The 26,366-nt window shown below is 29.7% G+C and overlaps 1 protein-coding gene across 6 annotated transcripts in view; it reads left to right on the top strand.

Annotated features, from left to right (window-relative positions):
- The window catches only part of LOC142328644 (sushi, von Willebrand factor type A, EGF and pentraxin domain-containing protein 1-like), a 111,157-nt gene that overhangs the window by 42,984 nt on the left and 41,807 nt on the right, over nucleotides 1-26,366 (top strand). For all 6 annotated transcript variants that reach the window (XM_075372519.1, XM_075372521.1, XM_075372522.1 and 3 more), the window contains 10 exons: nucleotides 2,448-2,594; nucleotides 3,636-3,760; nucleotides 6,649-6,763; nucleotides 6,969-7,178; nucleotides 9,208-9,302; nucleotides 11,126-11,312; nucleotides 17,236-17,406; nucleotides 22,697-22,852; nucleotides 23,418-23,717; nucleotides 25,338-25,465. In XM_075372519.1, the coding sequence (XP_075228634.1) occupies nucleotides 2,448-2,594; nucleotides 3,636-3,760; nucleotides 6,649-6,763; nucleotides 6,969-7,178; nucleotides 9,208-9,302; nucleotides 11,126-11,312; nucleotides 17,236-17,406; nucleotides 22,697-22,852; nucleotides 23,418-23,717; nucleotides 25,338-25,465 (1,634 nt within the window). The remainder of the gene's footprint in view (nucleotides 1-2,447; nucleotides 2,595-3,635; nucleotides 3,761-6,648; nucleotides 6,764-6,968; nucleotides 7,179-9,207; nucleotides 9,303-11,125; nucleotides 11,313-17,235; nucleotides 17,407-22,696; nucleotides 22,853-23,417; nucleotides 23,718-25,337; nucleotides 25,466-26,366) is intronic.

Genomic DNA, 26,366 nt, shown 5'->3' with positions numbered 1-26,366 from the left:
TCTGGCTTTTTTTGCTGATGCGAAACCAGTAATAAACCAAATTAGTCTTATTTGAGCATAAGGAATATTTTTAAATGATCATGTTTTAAATTCAAAGGTTAATGACCATTTCAATTGATGATAGTTCAATTTTAGCTAACACTACAATTGTAGTGTTAGCATAATTACAAAAATGATTTAATTATTTACGTAACAAAACTTTATTTATTAGAATACAACTTGAACTACCTTGCTGATACTCAACAAATTAGATTTTATTATGCAGAGAATTCTAAATAAAAATTAAATTAAAATTTAAAAATATCATATTTTAATTTTAATTTTTCATGAATTTTTAATGAAAATTATCCTTCTGTTTGAAATTTCAAAATAGATTCCTTTAAAATTCTATACAATTTTATTTTTACCACCTGAGATTTTTTTTCTAAAATGCATTCTCTGCATTAAATAAAAAAAAAAACTTACCAAGAAAGTGATGGGTTTAATTTTTTGCTGTTCACTTTTTAAAACTAAAGTGCATCTGAGGAAGTAAATGCTGAAAATATTTTTTTTTTTTTTTTTTGTGAAGGGGGCTGACAGTTAAATATTTAGTTTAGAAATAAGAAACGTTTATGTACAGACAGTAAATACACAAAAATTGAATTGAACAAAAGCTCTTGAAATTAAAAAAGAATCTTGCACAGTTCTGTTCAAGAAGACAGATTTTCATTGTTTTATTTTGTTTCCATGTTTCAACTTGCAGCATTATTATAAACCATGCTTCTTACTTGCCCTGCTCAAATTTTTATTTTAATTTTAAATTGAGTGTAGCTCAAGAATGACTCAACTAATCGTCATAAAATTTTCACATGCACAACTTCATATAGTCTAAAACAGGAAATCTAAATTTCAATGAAATTGTTATAATAGTTTTGGAAATTTTCCAGCCACAAAATTTTATACATAGGCGTATAAATATATAAGGAAACCCCATTTTAAGTGAATGGCATTTTTGTACTCCTCATATCTCAAAACATAAAGAAAATTCATTATCACACCCTACTCCTACCATGTAACCAAAAGTAATATGATACTTTTCTTTGAAAAGTTGGTAAAAAGCCCTTAGATTTAGTTTTGAACGGAATATGAAAATAAAATAATTTAATTTGTAATTATTTACGACTATAACTTTAATCGTACACTACACTACGTAATTACGTACTCGTAATACACTACACTGATAGTGTTCACTGAAAAATGTTTAAATTATCTACCTACAGAATGATAGTACAATAAAGTTTTCTATTTTAACTTGAGAACAGTTTACGTGTTATTTATAAATGAAATACCAAAATTAAATTCAGTTTTTATTTTAAACTTTGCTTCCAAAAACCATATAGGACATTATTTGTCAGGAACTCAAAATATTATAATATGAAAATGCTACTATAAATTTGACAGGGTAAGCTTTAGTGCTTACCTAGTAATGTAGTTATTTGTATTAATTTTGATTGAAACTATCCTCAAATTTTGACAGAAACATTAGTAAAAGAATCATTAGATCAGTCCCAACTGTTTTTGGGTTTTAAGTCACATTATTTGTACAGAAGGAAGATATCTAAAAGTAGATAATCTTTATGTGTACATATATATATATATATATATATATATATATATCTGACCTACCTTTATATATATATATATATATAAAGTTTATATATAAAATTTCTTAGTTTATATAAAATTTTTTACAAATAATAAAATAAATTTTTATTTTTATTACATTCATGTTATCCCAGAGAAGATTTAAAGCCATAAATTAAGGCCCTAGTCCCCTTGGGGGTGAAGTTGTGAATATTTTCTTGTTAAACGTTTGTGCACTTTAGTTACTATTATTCTGTCTTTTGAGTTTAGTTTCTTTTTAGGTATTTGCAAAGATTTTAATTGGTAATTTAAATTGGTAATTTTAATTTTTACTTTAATTGGTATTTATCAGTATTATTTTCACAACCATGAGTATAATGAACAAAGCAGGAGTCCAAGGGACTGGAGCCCCTGACTGTATGAGAAGGGCAAGAGAAATTACTTTTGAGCAGCTAGTCAATTACAAAAGTAAAATACTATTTCTGCTATTATAAAGATCAATGCATTGGAATTTGGCAATACACTTGAAAGATAGTGTAAACTAATCAAAAAGAAACAAGTTAAAGCATATTTTTATATCGGAGCGTATTTTGTTCCTGAAAATTATTTCAATGGTTGTTTATAAGTAAATAGTTAATTGCTACTAAAAAGTCCAAAAATTATGAGTACTTAAAACTGTTTATCTAAGGAGAGGTGAAAATGGCAAATGATATGTCAGGTTATTCTTAGATCCAAAAAAAAATTCCCACCTTTGTTTTATTGACTTTGAGGTATTTATAATGTCTAATTGAACCTATTTGAAATTGAATTTTCTGTTATATTAGATAACTCTAATGAGTCTGTTGTAATATGGACACTTCCTGCTACTGAGCAACCAATGAAACTTGGTATTGGAATGACTCTTATTACTTATGTCGCAACTGATGTTAGTTTTAATCAAGCTGTGTGTAATTTTACCATAACTGTTATTGGTAAGTAATAGGTATATATTTTACTTTATTTATAAGCAAAATTCAGTCAGACATAATTTTTCAGAGAAATTAATTATTTATTTCTCTCTTAACTTTGAGTTAACATTTTAAATTAATTATTAAGATATTATTCCATTTATTTGATCTTAAATTATGATTGGGCATCACTCCTATTAAGTCTATTCCATGATCGCTGAATATCACCCTTGTATTTATTATTAATAAGTAGTCATTGAAATTCAAACTGAAAAAACAATTATGTAGTGTAAATTAACAAACCTCTTTTTATTGTGAAATAATGCATTATACATACACATTGTTTCCACTCAGTTGGGACAAATTTATATTAATGATTTATCATAATTTTCTAATTTAAATTGATTTACTCTTTAAATTTTTTTGGAAATATCTATTTTATTTTAATTAAAACTTTATGAAATGAAATACATGAAAATAATATAGAATAAGGTATCAGTAAAACTTTTTTAATCTGCATGTTCTTTTAAAAAATGAGACTTTTCATGTGTCAGATGTGAAAAGATGTGTCAGTGAAAAAAGAATAGTAACATAATACGTTGCTACGTAAACATATAGTGCATATGTGATAATAAGTGAAGTAGTAACATTACTTTAAGACTCTAATTATTAATTAACGATGTATAATGCGTACAATGAAACTAAAAACTTTTGTTGTAGGTTGTCAAGACTGCATTTAATAAGACAACAATAATAATCATTGTACTTTTATTTTTGCATGTAGTTATAATTCATTGTTTTGTAATTAGTATTAATAATTTAAGTAAAGATTGCACAAACTAGAATTTTAATTTTAGATTAATTTTTTAATTTTTTTAAATTTACATCTAGGAGATCTCTATATCATATTCATACCAATGCAAAAACTTATAGCCATAAAAATATTTCAATTTGTTTTTTAATTTTAAAAAAGCAATAAGTTTGAAAAAAGGGTTAACAATTTTTCTAATTTATTATATAATTTTTATTTTTCAACTTAGTAATAAAAATTATGTTTATTTGCAGATGATGAATCGCCTATTGTTAGCAACTGTGATTTTGAAGAACCATATACAGTTTCTAAAAGTGAGCTTTCTGATATTAAATGGTTAGAACCTGAATTTCATGATAACTCTCTACAACCTGTCAAGGTAATACATTTTCAAAAAAGTTTTAATAAGAATGAGAAACCCCAACATGTTTTAATAAGACAATTTTAATGGATTAATATCAGAAACAAATAATTTACTAAGCATTTACATACTTAACATAAAATGGTAACTAATTATGTTGTTTATTAAAGTGGCAGAAATCTGAAAAGAATTTTGAATTTGAAAAGAAAATAATTTTTCTGAAAGTAGTGAACAGAACTGCACCTGAATGTGAAGTACAGTAGGTGCCTGGTAGTTTTGTTTTCTGATTAATGTGATTGAATAATACAGAATATTTCGGTCTATTTTACTGGTGGTTATTATTATATTTTCTAATAATAGGATCAATTTTCATTAAAAAATTGAAAATATAGTATTCTACTATATGTGATTTTTACTATTCCTCATTTAACCTCTACATTCTCTTTTAATTATTTCTTGGAAGTAATGCAAAATGTTTGTTAATTAAACAGAACAAGTTATTAATATAAATAGTTATTTTACTAGAACTAAACACAAATTTATCCTGAAAATTTGAATGCAATCAGTCGGTTGTTTCTTGTATGATACTGTTGCAAATGGACAGACAGAACCCATCACAAACTTTTGAATTTATATATCAGATAAAGTTATAAATAATTAAGACATTGCAATATGTATTTCTAAAACAAGTAAGATGTCAGATAAGGATCTGGAAGATGAAGAATGTGAGATTACAAAAGCTTTGAAAAATCTTAAAAGAACTTTGGAAAAAATGCTAAAATAGCACTATCGTGATGAATTCATTTTATTGAATTGGAACATTTTTTTAACAGAAGTTTTTAAAAAAAATCTACTATAAGTGATTAACCGAAAAATTCTTACTCTAATAGTGAATAAAAATAATTTTATTACATTTAAAAAAATAAGTTAACAAATCAATAACTTTTTAATTAAAATATTGAGAACTTTTGTCTGTATAAATTTATTTTATGGAATGTTAATTAAGGTCATTTCAGGTTTAAAAAGTATAATTCTAAATTATTTTTATGGTTATTATCAAGAGTACCTATTGTACCTGTATAATTTTAATATCTAGTATGTACAGCATTCTGATTTCAAAATATGACTCTGAAGAGTCAAGATGTTTTTTTACAGTTAATATTCATTTAAAATTATTTTTTAAGATAATTCTGTTTTTATTAGAATTTCTGTTTGGTTTTAATGCATTTTAAGAGTTTTTTTTGTTTAGTCTGTAAAATGACAATTAGCAGGTTTAATTAACTTTTAGTTTAATTATACACTAGTTTTAAAAATTGAATGAAATTTTAATTTTTGTTAAGCAAAAGAAATATATGGTATTTTTTTAATCATTACAAATTATTTAAAAAAAAAAAAATGAGATGGCTTTACTATAAAAAAATTGTGTATATTTATGAATTTATTTACTTATTTTTTAATATGCATTTACAAGTTGATGCATACACATAAGACTGAACAAAACCATATATAATATGGGTAACAGCTATTCATTAATTAACTTAATGAATTTGTGTTTAAAACCAAGTAAATCTTTTTCTACAAATGACTTAATAATACATATTCTTTTATAGAAATACCCTCCCACACATAGAATATAAAACTTCACCACAAAAAATATTAGATGAAAAAAGTTGAGAAAAAATAACTTTGAGGATACATAATTTATTAAATGATTAATTTTTTTTAAATATAGAAGTTTATGTATAAAATTTCAGGCCACTGAAAATTTTAACATTTATTTATTAGTGTTTTTAGTTATCTATTCACTTTTTACTAGCTTTTATTTCTATTTCAGGTGTTTAGTGTGTCATTATATAAACACATTATATGCTCTCATTATGATGATCTCCTTGGCAGAGTGGTAGCTTCTTGGCTTCTGATCCAGAGATACTGGGTTTGAATCCCAATCAGGCATGGCTTTTTTTCATATGCTACAAATTTCCATTTTCATATTCCCATTCACAAGCTTCTTTGTAAGCCTATGTAGAGAATTAATTCATCAAGCCATACGTTTTTAAAATTAATAAAATAATAACTTCAACTTATTGAAATTAGTAAATAAACAATGAAGAGTACAGAATGACTAATGTATCAATTGAAACAATGTTTTATATTATTGCAGTAATGCTTTCATGAGTTTACTATAACAAAAATAATCTACAAGTTTTTTTAAATACAACTTTAAATATTGATTATATAACATATATTTATGATAGACTATTGTAGAACTTTCTTTTAACATTTACTTACAATTTTTCTTGTATCAGTTACAATATAATTTTATGAGTCACTGAAAACCTAATAATGATATAAATGGGTGTATTTTTTGTAATCAGTAAAACCCAATTTTAATTATCCTCAGTTCTGATATAAAGTGTCATTAATGTTGGGTCCTTAATATTTTGGTTACTACAATAGATTAATAGATTGGTTATTTTTAACATTCCTTTGTATGTTGATTGAATGTGGATTATGAAGTAAACATATCTATTTTCATTATTACTACTATTATTATTATTATTATTATTATTATTATATTAAATATGAAATGTTAAATATGTGTTATAGTTGAATAAAATATTATTTACCATTTTATCAACTTTCATGACAGAATGGTAGATCCTCTAAATTTTATCTGAAAGGCTTTGATTTGAATCTTGATTTCACTCAGCACTTTTTATGTACCATATTAGTAGTTTAATGTCAGGAAAAATTTGCCAAGTTTACTGGCATAATTATAAAAACCTGGAAAAATTTTAAAATTGAAATACAATATTTTTTTGTTTAATTTAAATGTTTCATCAGCTATTTCTGTAAAGTAATATTTGTTTTGTTTTATAAATTTTCAACTGTATGTTTTTTCACAGGTGATTACATCACATAAACTGGAAGAACTTCCAGTTGGTACAACACAAATAAAATATACAGCTTTTGATCCATCTGGAAATAATAATTCCTGTATATTAACCATTACAGTTATAGGTATATTTTATTTTGTTTATTTTTTTATTAAATTTTTTTTTCGAGTTTTAAGATATTAACTCATTCAAGATATGACATTCATTGTCATTTTATATAACATTCTATGTATTTTAGTACGTGAAAACTTTAAATATATTTATGTGTATTAACTGTGCATCTAATATTAAAATTAAGTAATAATGTTCTCTTTTTTAATTAATTCCAGAGGATACTTGTAAACAGCCAAATGATCCCTTACATGGAAAATTAAACTGCACTGATGATATAGATGAAATTGGAGCTGTTTCATGTTCTGTTATTTGTGATGAAGGATATGCTATCACGACTGAAAATAACTCGTTTAAATACAATTGTGATAATCTTACTTATTCAGAAAATGATTCTTCTACTTTTCCTGATATTCCAGATTGTGCTGGTAACTTATTTACTTATCTTTTAAATGATTGCAATAATATTTTGCTTTTTTAAAAACATTTATAGATGGAAATTTTCTGTTCCATCTTTCTGTTATTTTGTCTGTATATAGTTTAAGAAAATACAGTACTGATTGATTAAAATAAAACTTTTTGTGTGTTTTTGTGACAACTAGATTTTTGTTTTATACATACTAACTAGTGAATTTACTAGGGCAAGATAAACATGATTTACTGGATATTACTGTTTCAGCATGGTGCTATGAACATTTGAAATCACTGATATCATTGTGTATCTATGTCAGTTCCCTTTAGTATATATTCTATATTAGGAAGCTTGGCTGTCTGATAAACATTAGACTGACGTTGGGTTTTTGAGCCATCACATAGTAAACAAAAAGTTTTTGAATATCTCCTTAGATAGAGAGTGGTTCTCATTAAACCATTCTCAAAAGTATAAATAGTAGTTTTCTACAATTCTTAGTACGCATCCAGTGGAAATTCTAACCAAAAGTTACAGAATTAGAATAGAAAAAAGAAATAAAGATGAGAAGATGAACGACAAAGAGCAAAAATAAATGAGGAATCTATTTAACAAAGTAACTATAAAATGAGTCAAAGAAGCTGATTCAGATGGGGTGTTCCAAAGCCCTTTCAATTAGTGAATTCACTAAATTTATATTCCATATCACAAGTAATATTAGTCATTAGGCTTACTAGATTTTCCTAGTCTTTTTAGGGGGAAGTGAGAAGTGAAATGGTTCCTGTTGTCTTCTACATTAAGCTGATTAAAGTTTTATGCATTAAAATCTCAATCCACTGCAATTAATGTGATAGATTCATCCTGTTCACCATAGAAATTGGCTACGTATGAACATCATCAATATAACAGAAATCAACTCTTGACTTGTGCCTTTGTGTTTAAGAGTATCATGGTTGTAAGAAAGACAGGAACAGATATTGTAAAGAATTGGTTTAATATCCTCCTTTTTGCCTTGAAGCAATGTAAATTCTCTATTAATAATTTTGTGATCAGAATAAAAAATGGAAAAGTAAAACTAAGTAATTATTTTTTCACCTTAAATGCAAAGAATAAATGAAAATAAAAAGTACAAGGAGAAGTAGGTATTTCTATGCAAACTACAATGATAATAATAACTTAGGAATGAAAAAAATAAATTAAACAGTATTACTTTAATCAACAAAGTGATGATTTTTTTTTAATGGGTAATCAACTTCTACTTACCCAAATTTAATTTTAATTTAATTAATAAAAAATAAATGTTGAGAATGTAGATAATTTATATGAGATTATCTTAAATTTACCAGATTAAGTATTGGATTTTCTGCTTTTGCACTCCAAATGTGAAGAAAGAAGATTGGTTGCAATAAATGAAAAGGATGAAGGCTTTTTTTTAGACTCTACAACACTCTGTCATGAAACATGTGTGTTTTACCTCAGAATTATAGTGACCAAGCATGCAGTGCTGGCATTCAAACATGCCTTATCGTGGAAAGAAAGAAGCACTCTTCATTTAAGGAAATAATGGCTATTTCCTTTTAGAATTCATAGGGAATAATCAAAATCAATTTTCTCAGACAATGAAAATCCACTGCCCCATAATCTGTCATGATTTTGAGATAAATTGAAGATTGGAGTTGATTCAAGAGGATAAGTTTTTCCTTCAGGAGAATGCTTAATCTCCCGCTGCTATCTTAATTACAGAAATGCTTCAAGAGCTCAAGATCTTAATCTCTAAATAGCCCAGATTTAATCCATTTGGTATGATTTGTTCAATTCATTTAAGAAACTTTAGAAGAGAAAATTTAAACAAGGACAACACTAATGCTTTGTTAAATTAATTTAAGAAACTTTGCCGTTTCCTGGTTAGTAACCTTGATTTATACCTTTTTTAATACTAATTATTTTAATTTAGTATGGGGCAGAATAAGTGAATTTGCTATTTAAATTATTATTTTAATTCATTTAGAAATTTTTTATTAATATTGTTTTAATAATTTTGTTCACAGAAGCAGAGATTCCTAATAGTATTATACAAGATGGATCTCTGTCATTTGAAACAAGTTCAGACAATTGGTGTAATAGTTCAGAATTTATAAATCAGGTAAACTTAATTGTGTATGCGTGCGTGTGTGCACTTCTAAATATAAGAATTTATGAGTTAATTTTAAAATGTTAATGTTGCTTTTGAAGGTTTCTTCATAATTTGAATTTGAGATTGTGTTGAATCAATGACTTTTATTTTTCTTTTTGAATTAAAATGTATCTTAATTATTAACATAATGTTTGGTTATAGAGTATGTTGGACTATCTGGTTATAGAGTATCAGTATGCATCTGTAGTTTATCAGTGCTTGTACAATAATACATTTTTCATTTTGAGTAACTGTTACAGATTATCTGATTACTGGTTATTTGTTAGGTAAGAGTTAAATTGTGTACGTATTTGCCTAATAAACAAAATGTGTTATGACATCCTCAAAAAGTTTTCCAAATTTGATATGTAGGTCACAGATGAGATACAGTTGTATGATACAATTATTAGTGTTTTTTTTCTGTTTAGCCTTGGGAATCACCATCAGGTATTACTTCAGAGGTATGGTTAATTGAAACCCAACCACCAAAGAACACTGGTATCTATGATCTAATATTCAAATCTGTATAAAAGTAACTGCCTTTACTAGAATTTGAATGTTGGAACTCTCGACTTTGAAATCAGCTGATTTGTGGAGATGCATTCACCACTAGACCAACCCCGTGGGAATTACTAGTGATGCAATTACTAGCAATTACAAGTGTTCTACAGCTGTAACCTTGATGAGCAAACAGGGGCTTAACATTAGTTATCAGTGTAATAAGCCTTAATAGTCCAATAAGTCTTACATGATTTTTGAGATGGTAAATTTTAATATCAATATCTAATTTTTACTAACAGCTACATAATTCTTTACTGATACATATGAAATGATAAACAAGCTTAGAGTAACCAGGATTTAAATTACATACAATGCTGTGTGTGATTTAAGTTGTTTAATAATGTTTGGAAATTAGTTCAACTTTATGACCTCTATTCAGGACTCATCAGTTTTTCAATCAAATATATCTTTTTGAGAAAAGTCATTAAAATCATGAACTTCAATTGATGGTTATCTCCCTTAGAAATAACAACATATTACAACATTACAAACTATTTCCTTAGAGATGATATTTCTGTTTTTGGTGAAAATGAAAATACTTGAATTAGAAAAAGAACTCATATTAATACTGATCATGACAATGTAGTACTGATTTCTGATTAAACAAAAAATTATTTTGCATCTCCATCTAGCATACTCTGTTATGCTAGCATACTGTTATTCTTCCCCTACAAAATTTTTTTATTATCAGCAATTGAAATTCTTAATGAAATGAAATGAAAAAGAATTAATATTAGAAGAGGTAAAAGAAAATTTACAAAACTACTTCCTATGATGACTGTATTTCATACCTACTTCCAGAAGTGCATTGTCGTGAATGTTATATCATCTAAGAAGAAATATTTTGAGGAGGAAAGATTCAATAAATTATAAATAAACTCAAAAGTTAAAAAATAAATTTCAGAAATTTTTAATCAAACTTAGCATAAATATTTTTAAGATGAGGTATGTTATTTTTTTACAACAGGTTATAAGCTCTAAATTAGTTAGGAAATGGTCAATTTGTTTATTTCATTAAAAAAATATATAAATGACAATAATTTTTTCTTTATGTTATTAAGATAAAATTAAATTATTATATTTCAGGAAAAAAATAAAATTTTCTAAAAATGTAAAATTTATTTTTATATATATTTTATAGTTGAGTAAAGACATGAATGCATAAATTAAGTTAAATGAATCCTTAAATTTAAGTGAAGTCAAATTATTAATTCAACGTTTTTCTATTTCAGATTTCCACAGCAGTGAAGGATCATTTAGAATCAGCTTGTTTAAATGATACGTGTAAAATTTATAAACCAGTTAACGTTGAGTGTGAAAATATTATATCTGGTCTTGAAGAAGAGACTAATAAAATTCTGGGAAGAAGACGAAGAGAAACTCAAAAAACAACAGTTAATATTAAATTCTCTTTACAAAGTAAATTTTTCAATTCCTATCCATCCATTATGATAAATTAGGAAAAATATTTCTCTTCTTTGTATTGATTCTTAATTTATATTTATTTTATACATTTTTATTTATAACTTAATTAAGATTAAGCAGCTATTATAATATAGTTTTGGATAATACACTGGAGAAAGCCGTTATTTTTGTGTGTGGAGAGTATGATATATCAAATTTATAGCCTGTTGAAGATTCAAAACCAGGGCTTTTCAGAAAATCACATCTATCCCTACTGCTTCATCATGGATTTATTATTAATTCTGGCCTATGAGCAGAGATTTTAGAATCAAAAATATAATTAAAAATACAGTACCTATTTGATAGATACTAAAGCTTAAATTAGAATCTTTTGTTATTTTTATAGGTTTATATAATAAAATGCAAAATTTTATAATAAATAATGTTTTAAAAAGGAAATTAATAATTACTTAAATATTTTTACACAATAATTATAATTTATAAGCAAACATTAATTGCTCAATAATACTTTCATTATACATTAGGTAGTCTAAAAGGTATTAAGCCTTTGGAGGCCAGAATTGAGAATACATTTATTGTTATTGGAAAACAACATTATGAGGCCACATGTGCACCATTTTTTTCAATGACTTCTGCCATTTTTCCAGCAACACCATAACCCTGTCACTGTAGAACCTCTGTGGTTTCTGGTCAAAATATTGTGACATGCGGTTTTCACTGGCCTCTTTTGAAACTAATTTAACATCATTTAGGGAGTCTGCAGAGATCAAAACAAATGATAGTCTGACAGTGCCAGATCCAGGCTACGTGGTGGATGCATTAAAACCTTCCAGTCAAGTTCTCTCAATTCCTGATGGGTTGTTAAAGATGTATGCAGTTTGGTATTGTTAGGATGGTATATGACTCTTTCTGTTGACCAGTTCTGGTCATTTCTTTTGAATTGCTAGATGAAATCATTCTAATTGTCGACAGTACTGGTCTGAGTCTATTGTACTTCCTGGCAGCAACAGCTTGTGATGTGCAATGCCCTTCCAATCTCTTGGAATGCATATCCTTCCTGGGGCTCAGTGTTGGCTTTGCCACAGACTATGGGGTTTTTCCTCAATGATCATGATTTTTTTCGCACACTTTTGTCATAGGTTATCCACTTCTGATCATTTATGATCAATCGCTTCAAGAATTGCTTGATTTTGTTATGTTTCATCCTGACCCCATAGAGGAAGACACCCGTCATATGACTATTCTGGTCGCCATGCCACTCCCTCTGTAACCTCTGTTAAATGGCCTGATGCCTCTGCTAAAGCTCATCAGGGCTTTAGCAGACACCATATTTAAAACCTCAGGAAAAAGACATCTCTCTCAGCCTTGTTCTTGCCCAGTCAGGATGCCACCAATGCAAATGCCATTTGTGACATTTCCATTGGCGTACTACTAATCATTTGATGTTATTGATACAAAAAAAGTCCTATAAGTATTAAACAAGACTGGATCGATTGAGTTGATAATAAAATGGACTACACTCTAATGGGAAAGGTTGAGTTCAACACAAAACACTAGCAGGAATAAAATAAAAACAAAAACAGAACATAGCAAAACATAAATAAAGAACAACAACAAAAAACTTACACCATAACAAGAACATGAAACAAGAACACTAATACCATAACAAGAATATAACAAAACAATAAATGGAAAACCCAAGCGGTACCCTACCCTACATTCCTTCAACCTCCTTCCTTTTACAAGAAATCCCATATATTCTTCAATGATAGTCCATTCGGCCTGGTTTTTCCAATTTTCACAGAGGTCCAACATTGATCCAATAATATCAAGCTGACAATTCACCTCCGTACATCTCAACCCTGTAGGGGAAAGACACCTGTCACCTTGTGATATTACCGGTTGCCATACCACCCCCTCCGTTACCTTCATACCTGGAATCAACCAGGCCAATTTGCCCCTAAAGGTGCCATGTCCCGAAAGAAATTATGTCACATATTTGTTTGGTCGTATCCAAGAGACACCCGGCAAACCAGCAACTCAGGAAACAGATCATGCGTTTAACGGCCATTAACTGTCTCATTCCATCTTGCCTGCCATAAAGCATAGCCCTGTTGCTCAATATCCCTTACTTTTTCTGAAGTTAACTTTCCTGACTTCTTAGCAACATACCGCTGTTGTCTCTCTGACACAAATAGATCGACTGATCTATTTGCCAAGTGAACCCGACTGGGTTCACTCCGGCAATCATCAAGATTGCCTCATGTGAAATCGTATGGTAGCCTCCCGTCATTGTTAACAGCAAGAGGTGTTTGGCCCTCAATAATATATCCCGATAAATATTCAATTTCATACTATCCACTCAAAAAGGTGCTGCATATAGCATAATTTCTTCGCATATGCCCTTACACAGGATACCCATGGCCTTAAAATTAAGACCCCAATTAGGATTGACCACTCATCGAATACCAAAGAAGGCATTACAGGCCTTCTTTATGATGTATTTTAAATGCTCCTTGAATCAAAAATTCTCATCAAGAAACACCCCGAGGCACTTTTGAACCTAAACATGTTTGATTCACTAGCCTGACATCGAAACACAGGCTTGCCGCCTTGTAGCCAAACGGCCCTTAAGAAGCATCATCGTGGTCTTCTCAAAGTTAAACGTCATCTTATGTTAATAACCCCACAGCTCAAGTATCCTACAAGCCCAAGTGGCTCTGAATTCAACCTCCCTCCGTAAGGGTCCTCCTGCAACCAGCAGTAGCCCATTGTCAGCATAAGACACCATACAACACACGCTGGGAAACCTCAGCCGCAGAAGAGAAGCAAACCCTACCACCCACAACAGAGGGCCCACACACTACTTCTTTGGGGCAACCTTTTTTTTCTTTTTTTTTAACCTCCGGTACCACCGTTAGTTAAGTATTGCTTCAGAGGAAGAGTTAAATGATTTGTAGCGTGTATGAAAATGCCATTTCTGACTGGGATTTATGCCATGCCTGGGGACAACCCTTAGACCACTGTCTAAGGATAAGACACTTCTTACTAACCTCATGGCTGGCTTCCAGAAGCAGCACATCTCGATGACTGAAGTAACTTTGCAGAACTTGCAACTCATTTTCAGTACAGCCCTTCCTTTGTAACTAATAAATGGCAAAGGGTTACCACAGATTATTAAAAGCTCCAGAGATATTTAAAAAGATATCCAGTATATACTCCACCATGCTGGCAGACACTACACTCATAACCTTGAGAATAGCATCTTCGATACCCATACCAGGACGAAAGCCATTCTGATTGTGCATTAATAAACGTTGCGTGGTCGATCTCTCATTCACACAAAGATACAGAACCTTCTTAAAAACTTTACCAAGAACCGGCAGCAACGTCAAGGGCCTGTAAGAGGCACTAACAGTAACACTTTTGGAGGTACTCCTTGGAGTTTCCAAGAATTGAACAATTAAATCATAATTCTCCTCAAAGGCACGCACCAAGGGAGCAGAAGTACCTGTTTTTTTAAAGGTTTTACTAAATTCCTGAGGCAAAGCACTGTCCTTTCCAGCCTGGGTTGATGGCCCAGCTAAACACACAATAAAATAAAAACTGTCAACACAAAATATAAACAAACCATTACCAATGTTACAACAGCTGCTGTATAATAAACAACTATGTATGTAATTTCGAAAAAAATTCAAAATTAACTGATCATAAATTATTACCCTTAACAAAAACAAATAACAACAATAAATATGAACTGAGGAACAGACAGTCCCTATGCCAGTAGATTGGTTCAAAGAAAATAAACCACCCATCCCAACAGATAGCCTATATAACCTATGTAGGCTACCTACGTTACCAAAAATTCTGAAATTATCTAATAAAGCGAAATAAAATACCCAAAAATAGAAATCAAAAACAAATAGCAAACCCTTGCAAACAACCTAGTTTAATAACTAACAAATATTTTCAGAAATATCGCAAATAGTAACCAAACAGGCGGAGCCCACACAAATCCAACTGTTTCTGCTGGCGTTGCATGCTGAACTTTTTGTTATGTTTCAGTAGAGATTTGCAGGTAGAAATTCGTTTGAGTAAATTTTTCTTAATCAGACCATCTGGCATCCAAATGTCAAGCTTCGTTTTGTCGTCAGCTTTCTCCAAATGGTTTAACATTGGTGATAGATGTTTAGGTCATTGTTGATGTCATGACTGCTTACATGCCGGTCTTTCCCAACTTTTGCCAGAATATCATTCACATTTTTTGTCACTGGTTGCAACAGCGAGGAGCATCTTGGACATCAAAATTTCCAGAAGGAAAGCAACTGAACCATCTTTTGATTGTTGCTTTTGATAACATGTCTTGCCCATAAACATGGCAAATTTCTTCATGGCCTGCACAGCATTTGCGCCTTTACTAAAATAAAATTGCTAAATCTAATACAGTTTTGAGGAAAGTTCACACATCTTCATGACACCATACTTTTGTCTGAGTATAAGAATTCCAACACTTTTATGCACATGTACTAGCTTCAACTGCCAGCTATCAAATGAGTTCGGCCTGACTCACTACGACACATATACCCTGAGATTTGGGATGCTAATACTATTTTGTGCACAAAAGGCTCACTATGTTTTAGACTACTTATTTTCTTCTATGTAAAGTGAGGATTGACACACCCATTTCAGCACAGTAAAACAATTTCAGCAATGATGTCCCAGAAGATGAGGGAAGGAAAATTTCTGTTCTGAATATCAAAAACCTTTTTTGAAAGTTGCATATAAAATTCTATTTGTTTTATTTTTCATTGCTTGAAATTTTTTGTTAACGTATCCCTTGGAGCATATAAAAGTGTGTGGCGTACTAACAACAGAAACTTTTACAACGATAACCTTCAAAATCCTGAACATTTTTAGCTGTTTCTTGAGATGTGATTTTTTAACAAAGCTCTAACCCCAATGTTTTCCTTTTGTATCCCCAAAACACAAATAATATAATCTAGATAAATCATTCCGTATCAAGAAGTACAAATCATTCGAACAATTGAATCGTTCGAGAAGTATAAACGAATGAATCAAACTGTTCAAACGAATGAATCATTCGTGTGCTGTGAACAGCTGTCTGGTGCACCGTGTGGTCCACTCTGTACCAGTAGCAGCTAAAATAAAAATGTGAGCACATACATAAAAAATCTGATGTGACATCACATGACTTCCTTGAACACCTATTAAATTACATACTGACATAAAGACAATACAATTTTATTTCATTAATAACTTCTGATATATTTTCTTTTTTTTTTAATTGTTATTATTGAATTATTATTTATTGTAAAACGTTTTTTACAATAATTATTAATAAATCAATACATTTAAATTAAAAAAAAGTTAAAAAAGATAAGGAGATGAAGTCTGATTCGAATCATTGTGCCTCCCCTTATAAGATCCAAGTATTTCATTTAGTTAATTTGGACATAACTCTGAAACCAATGAAAATAAGTATCACTTATTAATTTATGTCATTATAACATATGTCATATTAATTAATATGTCGTTAAAAAGCTCTCAATGAGGACTTATTACTGTATTTAAGAAAAAGTCCAGAATCCAAATTTTTTTTAGATTTTGGGTTTTTTTTGGACACTTTTGGTTCAGTCGATTGTAATCAAAAGAAGAGATGCACAACTAGATATTACAACAGTCCTAAATCCAAAATTTTAACATCCTACAACTAATAATTTTTGAGTTATGAGAGATTTTAAAAAACTGAATGTTACCTATGAGGTGGCAGAAGAAAAACCCTATCAGAATCCAGAAAATGAAATTAATGTTTATGATCATGAAATAACCTTTGTATGTATTTATTTGCTTTTAATACCGTTTTAATCAATTTATACTTCATTTTTTGATTTTTAAGGAAAGAAAGATGAAAAGCAACTGAATGCTAAACAGAATTTAGTAGCTGATCTTGCTAAAGACAAAATATTTTCTAAGGTAGGGTTGATTCCAACCAAAAATCTTAATATAATCTGGAAAAATGAGTGGCCTGCTTGTTCATCTGGCTTTGTTGCTTGGAAAAAAATTTGTGGTATGTAAACAATATGTGTAAAATAAAGTTTTTTAAATATTACAATTTATTTTATCATTTTATTTATATTTATCAGTTAGAATTACAGTAGACTTACTGATGAAATCTGTTGAATTTTGATCCGGCACATCCAGTAAAACTAGGCCTACCAAATGTAAATAAGTTCCTCTGTTTGGTGGGCAGGCTTAGCAGCAGTAAGAGCCTGGGGACTGATGAGGTACCAACTGAGGTGGTAAGGTTCTTATGGACGTAGCTTTTCAGCTAGTTTTGTGAACATTATGTCCTCTTGAGTGATTCCTGATGGAATAGAGAGACTGAGGCTGGTTCTGATTAGAAAGCTGGGTAGTCCAGCCGAGCAGCCCGCAATGTACCATCCAATTTGCCTGCTTAATGCAGGAGGGAAACTGTTTGAATGATTACTGCTCTCGATGCTTGAAAGATTGTGGTCAGCGGCGGCCTCATATATATCAGTACAGCTTTCGTCAGGGCAAAGTCGACCATTGATATGATCTCGAAGGTACTTGGTACCATCAAGGAGAAATTAAGAGGCACCCATAGAACTAGGAGAATCGCGGGTCTGGTATTATTTGATATTTGAAACATGTTCAACATGTTGCAGTGGGGCCTCATAATAGAAGCCTTGGAGAGGAGGAGAGTCAGTGAGAGTCAGATAGTCTTTGATTTGGACGGTGACATGGTATGAAGAGTGGTGACTGTGGTTGTGCTACAGGGTTCTGTTCTTGGGCCTTTATTCTGGTATTTGGCAAACGACCAGTTCTTAGGTTCGTGTTGCCTCAGCGGAGCAGATTGTAGCATATGCTGATGATTTTGGGCTGTTTGTGGTTGCTCGTACAAAGGCGGAATTGATGGAGAAGGCTGACGAAGCAATCAACAGTATCATGGACTAGTATATCGACGCTGGTGGGTTTACAAGTGGCAGTCAAGAAGATGCAAGCCATAGTCTTTGCCAGGAGGAGGAACTGGTTGATGTGACCTTCTCCGTTAGGGGCAATGTTGTGGTGCCGGCTCCACCTGGGCATCTGGCTAGACAAGAGATTGACATACTTTTGTGTGCCTAAATGGGAGCTGATGAGTATGTAGTTGGTGCGGGAAGTGGGTCCCATCTCCCCGGACAATATCAGAGAGATAATGCTAAGGCATGAGAGGTCCTGGGCTACTGTGGCTACATTTATTAGGGCAGTTTTGAAAAAGAAAACCGAGCAGGAGGCCCAGTTTTATCCACAGTTTCCGATAATGTTGACGGTAATAGAGGTACGTTGAGTTGTAGACTGTTACTGAAGTTGCAATTCTCAATGTGTTATTAGTTTTATGTAACTTTACTTATATAAACATATGATTGGATTATGATTATATGTGTTGTGAATAAGTCATAAAATATGTATTATGTGATTTCACTGATGTTTTTAATGTTGTCCAAATGTTTACCCCAAAAATTAATAGCATGTGGCCTAATGAATTTAGATGTTTTATTTTTTTATCCAGATGTTTTTTCACAGAGTTTATAATAGCATGTAGCCTATGAGATTTAGATATTTTTATGTAATTTTTTAATATTTTGTTTTAATTAGTGTTGTGCATGTTCTATCATAGTATTGAAAATCGGCACTTGAATTATTTTATATTGTATATTAAATTAATTTAATCTCCAGAATGCCAAAAAGAAACTGTTTACTCATGAAAAAAAGATCTGTGTTTACTATAAAAAAGGATTTTCCATTTTTGAAAACTGTTTTAACATAATGAAATATGAACTGTGCTTTTTACAATTTTCAGTAGCTCATGGTGGGCATTTAGACATTAAATATTAATTGAAATAAAAGCAAAACATAAAGCAAGCCTTGTAACAGTGGCATGAACTTCTTCAAATATATTTTCATATTTTAAAGTTATCGATTTAAGAGACAAAGAATTTTTAATAGTAACTAAAGATTCAACTTTAGCATTTCATGTTGCTACTCACAATCTCAGCTTTAAGTCAGCCATTTGCTCATTTAAATTGATTTCAAAGCTCTTTGAAACAAAGTTTAGAGTAGCCAGAACAAAATATGAAGCTGTCATTGTTAATGTAATTAAGCCACTTTTGTTTCAGTAGCTTTGTGAAGATTTCAATAAAACAAATTTTGTAATTATATCAGTAGATTCTTCCAATAGGAAAGAAATTAAAACTGTACTAATTGTTGTGCAATATTTTTTACTAAATTGTGGCATAAAAGTTAAATTTTTAAACTTTCAATTAGTTCCTGGTGAAACTGTAGAAATACTATTTAAACTTCAGACAAAACATTTAATGTCAGTAATAAAAAACTCATAATATAGCCTCATAATAGAGCAAAAAATATTATTGGATTTTGTGGAGGTAATCGCACTACTAATTTTGGAGATGTTAAATGTAGAAGAGAAAACAATATTTTCAGTAGATTGAAATAGGAACTAGGATGAAATATTGTTGGCATTGGTTATAGTGCTCACATCATACACAACTGCCTTGTTCCACCTACTGAAATAGAAGCTTTAGTTGTCAAAATTTATAAATATTTCCACATTTATATGGTTCGAGTTTCTCAATATGGCAACACCCATTATCTTTCGCTACTTTTAGCTATTGATACAATACTTAAAATCTATCTAGGAATGAAATTTTACTTTATTTCACATGAACACTCTCCTGTGATGATGATCAGCTGTTTGATAATGATGTGTTTGTGGTTTATGCACGGGCAACCCAAATTGTTTAACAAAGCTATCTTGGTAATGGGAAATTCAAAATCCACTCTGCCGATCTCCATGGTGGATGGAAGCATCTCGGTCTTTCATCCAGAGGTCCCAGGTTCGAATCTTGGTCAGGCATTTTTATACAATACAAAATGCCATTTCCATATCCCATGCACAAGCTTCAGGCTTATGTGGTGATATCATCAATCCCAAGAAAAAAGTGAGTGCAACTGATATTGTCAGTGAACTTGGAAAATTAAAAACAAATCTTGAGGAAAGGCGTGATAATAAATGTATGCCTCAAGAAACAAAAAAATGTTTTAGAATCCTAGATAGTAATGTAAATATTAATATCAATATAATCCTAAAAGAGTTTATAGCATTTTATGACTGATGGATTTCTTAAATTGAGCTATGGGAAAATAGTTTTGGTGGAGCAGAATCTTTTACTTTGATAAACAACAATAAATTATTATGGTCTGAAACTGAAGCATTAGGAGAAAGAATTAATAAAACTGTAGCAAATTATGCAATAAACGTTGATCAACTGTTTGATGAAATAATGATTGTAAAAGCTTTTTGGTCAGCTAACTATGAAATTTGGAAAAACACAAGTATGTAATTTTACAATGTTGGATGCTCTAAAATCTGTGATGTTAAAAAAAAATAAAGGTAAGTTATAGTCATCTAGAAAATTCCATATATTTTTTTTAACTGAATGATGAAGAGTGAAAGCTGATGATGAGTGAAAGCTTCAGTTTAGAGAACAGCTCTCTACACACATGGTCTTTACAAGAATAATAATAGGTGCTTTCCTGCCACCTGGAGAGAAGTAACAAAATATTTTTACCAAAAATTAACAAATATGACTTCAAGATTCTCGATGGCTAGATAAATTTAAAAAGTGATTTGGAGTCAGGTTTCTGCCCTATGTAGAATAATGATTTGTATTTGATGATGTTCTCATAAACAAAATATTTTCGTGCTAAAATTCAAAAAGATTAGTTGAAAAGCTTGGGCAAAAATATGTGTTTCCAATTTCAGAGAGCCTTAGCATTTGTCTTGCCCTTTTGACTGACTTTCTAGTAGACGTTTTTGAAATCTTTTTCTTATTTGTATTAGTGTAGGTTTATTCCTTTTGTGTTTCTTGCAAATAACTTTTTTTTTGTTCAGGCAGATGTTTGAAGGTCTATTAATATTTAAATCAATTAAAACTAAAACTTAAAAGTAGAAAAAATAAGTTCTACTTTAAAAAATACTTTTCAATCTTTTTTAAAATTTGACTTTTTAAAGTTGGCGTTGAATCAAGGGGATTGTCAAGTTGGCGATGTCAGTTGTTTGTAATTCTGTGCTGGCTATTAACCATTGAAATTTATAGAATAAATAAAATATTTATTCATTTTTAGACAATTTAAAAAAAAATTGGTTTTATTATTCTTCTGTAATATTTATGTTTACATTAGAATTTTTACATTAGTCTTTTGATAAAACAAATATAAAAAGTATATGCTTTGTGAATATATAGAAAGCTGCTTCTAGCTCTATTGATTTTTTCCTTTTGACAACTGTAATGTAGGTTTTATTACACTAGTGATGTGCTGTCACTGATGTTTGTAATAATGATCTTGAAATGGTTGTAACTACACCTTTAATTGTGGTCAAATAATAGCAGTCATTAACTACATTAAATATTATATTGGGCAGATTGGATGCAGTTAACCATTGGTACAAAGATTAATCATAAATAAAAATACTATGCATGGCAAAAAAATTAATCCTTGTAAATCATCTTGTAAAACAAGACTTGAAACAAAATATGAGATTATTTAAAAATACCCTAAATATGACAATAATAAAAAATAAGCATAAGCAGAAGGGAACTTTAATATATAATAAGATCATTGCCAAAGTAGTTTTCTTACAATAAGTTTTAGTGTTATACACAAAAATGCCATCAGCAAAACCAAAAGCTCTTTAAAAATCTTCAAATCCATTTGAAATAAATTGGTTTGTAATTAATTTAATTTTTTCTAAATTTTAACCATATTCATCATATTGATTAACAAATTAAATATTATTGCCATTTCCTGGTTTTAATTTTTATAATATTTTTATGTAAGAATTTTTTAAATCATGAAAGTTTTATTAATAAAAGAATGTGGTGACATTTGACCTCATTATAATGTCACTTTGGCTGTATGATATGCCTTTGTAGATAATTGTTAAGTCTGTATGTTGGGTGCCATGTCATGTAGGAATTGGTTACATTCATTATTTTTGTGATTTCTGTTGAACAAATTATTTTGAATTCATCTTTCTATGACTTTAATTTACATTAGTATGAAATAACAGTTATTTCAGAATATTAATTGCTTGAGCCAGCTCTCTCCTTTGTTAAATAAGCTAATTGCTTTTTTGTTTGTTTGATGAGTTATAACTAGTTTTGAGAAATAAAACAATATTATTTGGTGTACTATATGTATGTTGCTTAAATATATCTTCTAATAAATTTTATATGTCATCGTGAATATAAATGTATGTTTTTTCTATGTTATAGTAAAGTGTCCTTCTGGTGCATCATGGAATGGCCAAAGTTGCATACCGTGTCAATTAGGATGGTACCAACCTATGGCAGGTCAAAAGGAATGTCTTAAATGTCCTGATTTTACATCAACTCGTAAAACACGTGCTCGTAATATGCGTGCATGTAAACGTAAGTAGAAAAATTAAGTTCTCTTTAATTATTTACAAATTATAATTTCTGGGTACTAAGTGAGATGGAAAATTGGTAAGGATAAGGAATGGTGCTAGTTTCTGCTTGATTGATGTTTGTTTGATTTTACAAAAAATGCATTCAATTCCTGGTTCCTGCTACAGCACCATCATGCTAATTCACCATATCTATTGCTAATCTATTTTAATTTTTCGGTTGGTTCATGTCTGGATTCATTACTACTCCTTATTTTTTGCAAACTTCTGTGAAACTTTTTTTTTGTGAACCTTTATGTCAGTTTCTTTAAAATACATTTGGGAAATTATATAATGGCTTTTTTTATAATATTGAGTAATGCTACACTTGCTCATCATTTTTTTGCGTAATAACCTCCCTGGCTGTTTGCCCACTTAAAACAAAAGTAACCTCATTTCTGTAGAGTAAATGAGAGTAAAGAGTGATGTTGGTATTATTTTGTTATAATATCATATGTTTTAATTTACAAGTTATATGTTTAATGAAATAACTGTTGCTTTTATTATTAATTAATTGCAATTATTTTCAGCTGTGTGCCCTCCTGGAACATACAGTCGTAGCAAAGGAAAGGGGCGTCTTTGGAAAACTGGAGAAATAGGTGTAATACCATGTTTAAGCTGCCCTGTTGGTACTTATCAACCAAACATTGGGGCTATAACATGTTTACATTGTAATGGTAACCTTACAACAAGGAATAAAGGAAGTTTGTCACATGATAAATGCATAATACATATTGATAAACATTGTCAAAATGTATCTTGTCAAAACGGAGGTATATGTAAGCTGTATAAAGGACATATATTATGCTCTTGTCCTAAAGGTTATTTTGGTAAGTTTATTTGGTTGCAACTTTATAATCTTTTAAAATATTTTTCCCCAGTATAACTGATAATGTTTTTACTCTTTACATAAAGGAAACAATATTGTGGTATGTTTGTATAAGGTAAGAGACATATATATATATCATATACAAATAATGTGTATATGAATTTATTAAAAAAATACCTTTTTTGTGATCTATTTATGAAAATATCAAAGTGACACAGAGGATACATCTTTCCAAGCTTAACAGTTTGATGTCAAGCAAGACAAGTTATATTTGAATACCACATTAGTTCTTAAATGCCTTCTCTGTCTCCATTCTTATGTTGGGGTCTAATTAACAACATAACCTAGCTTAAAGAGATCATGCATTTAACGAATTACAGATCCATTCGATTCAGAAAATGGAAAACAGATGGCAACAGGTTCCAGTTAAATAAATTTTGCATTTAGAGACTTATAGAATATCATACAAATCAGTCAATTTATTTATTTATTATTTTTAATTATAATCTTGTACAGACTGTGCATTTCTTGTACATTTTAATGAGAAAGATGATATGGATGATGCAGTTATAATTTGGATGATTGAAAAAGTTTGAAAGAAAAAGTACAGCTACCCTGGGCTGGTTTTATAGTTAGGCCTGTGTCAAGGAATAGCATGAAACGAGATTTTATTATAAATCTAAAACACTGTAGAGCAAAACATAGGCAGAAATGACAGTCAATAGTAAATACACTTTTTGTCAAGATTACCATATAAAAGTGTTGCCATATGTCTTCAGTAATGCGACAGTGAGCATCAATGACATGTCAGAAAGGAGCTACATCATAATGCATGGGCCTGGTATTTGGTGCAAATTTAAGGCTATCTTGAATTACAAAACAGGGCTTATCAAAAAGAAAACACACAAGACTTGCTAAGTATTTCTTACTCGGTTCATTTGAAATGAATCTTTCGTGTTACTGTAATGAGAAAATTAATAAAATTAGTTCTGTTAGATAATCAAATACGTTTTATAAGCTGTACTCAAATTGATTTTAATTTTTTGTTAATTTTCAATGGAAATGACAACTATAATGGAGGTGGTAAGGTAAATAATGTACATTCAATATACAGGAAATGAAAATGTACAATTTTAGTCTTATCACAATGTGATTTTTTTTTTTTTTTACTTATTAAAAGTGAAAGTGTTGAAGAATAAGTTATGAATATTGGAAGATTTGAAAGTTAATACAGCACAAGCATTTGCTGTCAGTACACATGTTGTAGTTAATCGTTATACAGATTTTGGTTGGTGGTTATAATTCAAACATTGACTTTGAAATGTATGATGAAGTTAAAAATGTAATTAAAATTTCATTTATGAAATCATAACAAATAAATTTTGTTGGATAGGTAATTTAAAAAAAAAATTTAATATACGTTATTACTAAATGAATCTGGTTTTATCAGTACCACTCTATAGTAATCTGATGGAGTTGAGATTATTAACTATTGGTAAGTTAATTAAGATAGTGGTTAGTTAATATCATATATTATTGATCTTAAAATGTTATTTTTACTAAGAATAACACAGTTAAAAATTAAGATATAGACTATATGACAATTCATTTTTATTTGCAGGTTCATATTGTGAAAAAAAATTGGATTTGTGCCTTTCAAGACCATGTCTTCAAGGAGGAACTTGTTATTTAAACAGTAATGGTTATAGTTGTTCTTGTCCAGCAGGATTTAAAGGAAAACATTGTGAGGTAATACATTGTTTTAGATTGTAAGATAACTGCTTGATTGTTATTTAATTCTAATTATATTTATACATTAACTATGAATCATTCTTTTCCATTTAGTTGAAGTAGTGGACATTAAAAAAGGGTACACTGCACTGTCCCAGGTTCTCTTATGACTGTGAAACATGTAAAGCACCTGAAGTATACTAGACACTAGTCTCAGTCACTCCCTCTCTGAGTTTGTGATATTCACTTAATAGCTGGACCCTGAGATGAGTAGATGAAGTGATACTGGTAGGGCTGAATATCATTTAAAATTCAGTGCACTTGGTGTGCTGACATTCTTGGCTGTCTAATTTATTTAGCTTTCTAAGCTTTGGTACTGAGAAATCGCATCAATTCTCACTAGGAAGTCCAGAAAAAATACAAAAAATTAAAGAAAATGTCTTTTTTCATTCTAATGGATTAAATTTTAATCCAATTATATCCGAGTAGGATTAAAAGGTGCCTCTCTATTGGTGAGTTTTATTCACTTAGATACTGCACAAGTACTAGGTGGTTCATTTAATATTAATAATGGTAATCAATAAATATGGGAATTTCTTGCTTAAATTATTTATTATATAACAAACACAGTTGTTATATTAAAAAGTTTAGATCAAATAAAACAATCTTTTAAATAATCTTAATTAAGGTAATTAAAAGACAAATAATTGCAAATAATTTTCAATAAAATTAGTTGGTAATGACATCAGTAAATCTATCTTTTTCCCCTTCTAAACTTATTTCTTAATACTGCAGAAAATAAATTGATCTTCAATAAGAATTGACAATTAAAGGCCCAAACTAAATATTTCTTATTTCTTACTTTACAATCTTTATGCTTATTTATTCATTTCACATCTCCTGAAATTAAGGAATTTCT

Source organism: Lycorma delicatula, chromosome 8 (assembly GCF_047948215.1).
Source record: "Lycorma delicatula isolate Av1 chromosome 8, ASM4794821v1, whole genome shotgun sequence".
NCBI classification, from domain to species: Eukaryota; Metazoa; Arthropoda; class Insecta; order Hemiptera; family Fulgoridae; genus Lycorma; species Lycorma delicatula.
The sequence above is the reverse complement of the archived record's forward strand: the minus strand, read 5'-3'. Positions and strand labels throughout refer to the sequence as shown.